The sequence below is a fragment of the Morone saxatilis genome, unplaced genomic scaffold, assembly GCF_004916995.1.
Source record: "Morone saxatilis isolate NCDOM2014 unplaced genomic scaffold, NCSU_SB_2.0 Contig5, whole genome shotgun sequence".
NCBI lineage: Eukaryota > Metazoa > Chordata > Actinopteri > Moronidae > Morone > Morone saxatilis.
This window is the reverse complement of record NW_023340095.1, coordinates 25,476,561-25,481,652: the sequence shown is the minus strand read 5'-3', so window position 1 is coordinate 25,481,652 and position 5,092 is coordinate 25,476,561. Positions and strand designations below refer to the sequence as shown.

The 5,092-nt window shown below is 40.2% G+C and overlaps 1 protein-coding gene across 1 annotated transcript; it reads left to right on the top strand.

Annotated features, from left to right (window-relative positions):
• Window positions 1–1,174: 1,174 nt before the first annotated feature.
• Window positions 1,175–5,092, top strand: tmem37 (transmembrane protein 37). Its single transcript, XM_035676805.1, has 2 exons — window positions 1,175–1,460; window positions 2,635–5,092. The coding sequence occupies exons 1-2, from the start codon at window positions 1,440–1,442 to the stop codon at window positions 3,256–3,258; spliced, it is 645 nt and encodes a 214-aa protein (XP_035532698.1). The 5' UTR covers window positions 1,175–1,439; the 3' UTR covers window positions 3,259–5,092.

Genomic DNA, 5,092 nt, shown 5'->3' with positions numbered 1-5,092 from the left:
TGATGTATGGTGGCTGCGTCCCCTGTGTCAGGTGACAGAGATAATAGCAGCCACATCCTCTCAGTGGAGAGAGTCCTCCTGCTCTGACATAACGAGGTCGGCTCGTCACTGTATCTCTGCAGCCCTGCAGACACCCGATCTGTCACCCTGTGGTTCTGGAGGCTTCTGGGCAACTTTGAAAGCCTTTTTACTTTGAGAAAACAGGGGAAGATGAGAGCACTGGATCTGGGAGTAATGGCAGGAGAGGCTCCATTAGTATCCACACCACCATGTTTTGAGGAATCACTGGTGTTCATGCTTAAAGATCCCCTCAAGACATATATCCAATAATATCCACTTTTATATAGGGTAATCACTAGTGTTAAATAGTGTTTAACATCAATTAACACATTTGGAACATGATTGGTGGTGTTGATGGAGGGGTAATTGAGGTCATCTGATGGGACTGTGGTTTTACGTCTGAGAAAAAAAAAGGTTGGTAACCACTGCAGTAATCCATCCATACAGCTGATTCAGAACCCTGCTGCCAGACTCCACAAGAATGTGGATCACATGAGTCTAGTACTCAGATCTTCACACAAGCCTCCTGTGTATCAGAGAATTGAATTGGAGCAGGTATGTTAAATCAAGGACCAAAACCTTTCTGTTTGCCACTGCATTTCATTATATTAGATATAAGATAAGATAGACTTTATTGATCCCCCACTGGGAAATTCGCTTGTTACAGCAGCTCAAGATACAACACAACACATGAGATAAGAAAATACCATAATACAAATATAATAGAAACAGAAAAAAACGTACACTATATACACATTTTTATATACAGATGGGAATGAAGGGTCATTGCACAATAAGATTATTGAATAGATACATTGTCTTGAATGATGAATAACATTCACAAATATTGCAGCAGGAGGTAGTGGCACAGTGGTGTAAATAAAATTAATAATAAAATTACACAGGACAAAAATATACAGCAAGTAATTCAAGGGAAATATGGGCTATAAATATTAAGAGTCTGTAGAATGTATGTATTAAGCACTGCAGTTTTATTCTCCTGTTTAATTTGTCTTAGCTTATTTTTATTGTCCATTTTATTTTGCTCTTTGTAAATCGTAAATGGCCTTATGTCTTAGGTAAAGCTCTTTGCCTTTAAAGGTGCCTGGTCTTGTTCTGTCATCTGAACACTAGATGTCTCAACCAGCCCTCCAAACCCTCTCATACTTCCTCTGCTGGTGTCTCACTCGGGGTTACCAACCGAGGAGTGGAAGACAAAAACAGCAGTTTCCCACAGATTAGGAGTGACAGGAGAGGACTTGGAGCAGAGGACAGGAGTGCTTTTGGTTGCTTATTCTAGTTCACTTTAATCAAACATTAATGCCAGTCACTCCCTGAACCTTTGACTTCAACACTGGACTCTACAATCTGCACACACCATGACTGCCATTGGTGTCAAGGTAATCAAGTTTGATTTATTCTATTTTAACCATAGTTTAGTCTATTTGTAAGATGGTCGTGTGTTTGTGTGTAAAATAAAGGTAAAAAGTAGCTGTCAAATGAATGGAAAGTACTCAAGAAAAGTACAAACATCTTAAAGTTGTACTTGCACTTAAGCCAATCTTCATGTGTTTTTTATCCATTACAGTGAGGTATTTTTCCTACTAGACATGTTGTAGGATATTCAAATGCTCTATAAAAAGCCTCATTACTGTTATTTTCAGGTTCAAAGAAAAGATCTGCTGTAGGAATTGACTAATGTTCAGCCAAAGGGGAGGATATTTCAAGGATAATCACCAAATGTACCAAGTGTAAACTAACAACTGTGTTTACTCTTTAATTTTTTCATGTCACAACAGATGCACATTATAGACCAGAGCCCCCCAATATGAGAGGATTTTGTCTTAAGGAATACCCTCTGAGTATTTTATTTTTGTTTTTAGGGTTGAAGTCTTTATAGTCAATCAGTGATCAAACTCTGATCACTATAAACTACAATCAAAACGGACAACTCTATTTCTTCCCTTCTTGTTATAACTTCCAACAAATATGATAAAAGTTCTTCTGCCCCACCTTTTGTCTGCTCCCGTTAGGGGTTGCCACAGTGGATCAGCTGTTTACATCTTTTCCTGTCCCCTGCATCTTCCTCTGTCACACTAACCACAACCACATGCATGTCTTCCGTCACCACTTTCAGAGACCTCCTCTTTAGCCTATTGCCTATCGTTTTCACTCGCATTGAAAATCTTAGCAGCTTAGCCTCTGCCACCTTCTGTCTTTCATCTCCAAACCACACAAAATAGTTGGTAGGGAAGAGTGAGTACATCATCATCAGTTTTTTTTAAGTTTGCTATATTTATTGTTTATTAGAAAATGGATATTGATACATTTTACTATGATGATACTTGTATAAGGTACATTATCTGTACCGGATCCTTGTTTCAGCCAAGTATTCAGCAAACCTAATAGCTGGTGATAAAAAATGTCATAGACGTTTTCTATTCCTCCTTTTGCTGGGGACTTCCTATAGCCCACTCAAAGACCCCTGTTGGTCCCTGGACCCAAGTTTGAAAACCACTGCACTAACAAAAGTGTTAGCAGAAAGCAGAAATGACCCCTCCATGTCATTTGTAGGTCTACAGAAGCTCTTTACTACAGAGGAAACCACATCCCCACTCCCTGCAAGCCCTGGTCCGCAGCCTGATCATCCTTTGCACCACCCTGTCCATCATCCTCTCCGCCACAGCCCTGTGTGATGGCCACTGGCTTCAGACTTCCAGAGGACACACGTTTGGCCTGTGGCGCTTCTGTTCCACAGAACATGTGGAAAGTGTGGATGGGATGATACCAGTTGAGCGTCACAGCCCGTCAGCCTTTGTAGGACATAAAGCTTCAGCCAACCTGCACTGCATCACCGAGCTGGGTCAGTCTGGTGTGGAGGGGGTGCAGGTGGGGATGGCCTGTTGTCGTGCTCTGGTTTCCCTGGCTGTGGTGGCTGCCATCTTTGGCCTGGAGTTCCAGGTGATTTCCCAGGCGAGCCAGGGCCAGGATTCAGCCTGTCGATGGGTCCAGGGCTCAGACCTGATGCTGGTGGCAGCATCCATGTCTGCGTCAGGTGTGGCCATGTTCGTGGCTCTGCTTCAAGGGTTTGTGTCACCAGTGGGCCTCACACTCACCTTCTGGTGCCAGATCACTGCTATATTCCTCTTTCTCCTGAATGGAATGGCAGCACGCTACATCCATGACATGAACACATAAGCTCCATTGGGTGGCACCCTGCAGAAATGCTGAGGGAGAGTGTGTGTATGGGGGCGAGGTGAATCTGTTCCTGAGCATTGTGGTGTAATGGTCAATCTACGGACAGCTTAATCCCTCGCAAACTGCTTTGGACAAGTTAAAAATTAAGGATGAGCGATTATCTGTACTAAATGATCTGTATCTGTACTCAGAATGGACAGGGCTTTAATCAGACCTTATTTTAATATGGGTTAATCAGAAGTTGCTATATTAATTTGAAAACTACCGTAGCCACAGTGTCGTTCCCATACAGAAGTATGAATCAGGCTTAATAAACGCCTGGTGGCGATTACATAATGATCTTCACTCTGTGGTACTGTTGAACTGTAATCAGCCAATCACAAAAGAAGTGGGACAGACCACACTGATCAGAAATGTATCTCTTTTGTCTGGGTAGCCTTTTAGTAGTATTATTATTAAGGTGAGCCTTTTGGCTTTCTATATAAGAAATCTATTTACTTATTTATTTATATTTATATATATATTTATTTTCTTAAACTTTGTTCTGAGAAGGATGTTTCTAGAAAAATCTAAAACATTTGCAAATTTCTGATGTTTATAGGCACTTATTGCTTATCTAATGATTCTTCTCCTTTAGTCTGACTTAAAATTAATTTTAACTGTAAGACTTCATTTGAACTATGTGCGACAGGAAGTGTAAAAGGACCATAGATTGTAAGTGTTAGTGTTGAACTGTCTGTGTTCTGTGGTTTTTAGCAGCACATAAACACATTTCTACAGCTGACTGCTGCTGTTTTTTGTTGTGTTGTGAAGTATATTCAAATAAACTCTTCATTTTCCATTGTTTCCAACCTGTCTTATACTTTTTATCCATGCAGCTGAACAGAACCTAAACTTTGTAGGACAGCAAACCAAACGGATGGAGCACATGATGATATCACAGTTATAAAAAGGCTCACTGATGTGTTTTTATTTGCTTTTAGATAACAATAGAGCTTTACGACACAGAAGAATAAGATGTATCAGACTTTGATACAGATAATACTTGTCAGTGGGATCAATTCACGTTTGGTTTGGGTATTTTCATTGGATTTGTTAAGTAGCAAGTGGACAAGCAGTTTTGGCTTATTGTGTACATTTAGGAAACACGTGTGTGTGTCACTGTCTCATCTGGCTGTAATAATCTTACTGTCAGCTAAATTATCAGATAAAGCCAGAATGAGCTGTCAGTATTTTTAGTTTAAAGGTCACTTGATAAGAGCTTGCTGATTAGTATCTCTAGTATGTCCATTGACCTATTTACTGTCAGTGTTCATCGCTGCACAACAAGCCTCTTTTATTGCTACAGTAAGGTTGTGAGGCAATAATTTACCCATGTCCATACTTATTAACTGAGACGTTTTCTTATTTCTTTATTTATCTTAGTTTAATTCTGAAAGCAAAGCGACAAAACCAAACAAAAAACTGATTACACAACTTTTGACTGGGTTGGCAGTCCTATGCAGGGGTGGCATGAAGTACGTGACTTCCATCATTACTAACTTTGGCAATTCCAGTATTGTTTATGGACAGTTTCCAGAAATATTCAAATAAACTAGAAGAAAATAAAACATTTATACCACAAACTGAATGGTTTTTGCCCAAATCTGCATTAGTGGCCATGTTTGTAAAGGGGAGACTTGTGGGCACCCATATAACCCATTTCATTCAGATATCTGGAGGTAAAAGGGGTCCCTTTAAAAATGGTCATACCAGTTATTCCACTGCCAAATTGTAGCCTAACTTTAGAGCATTCTTTAGCCCCCTTCCCGACATGCTAGTATGACATGGTTGG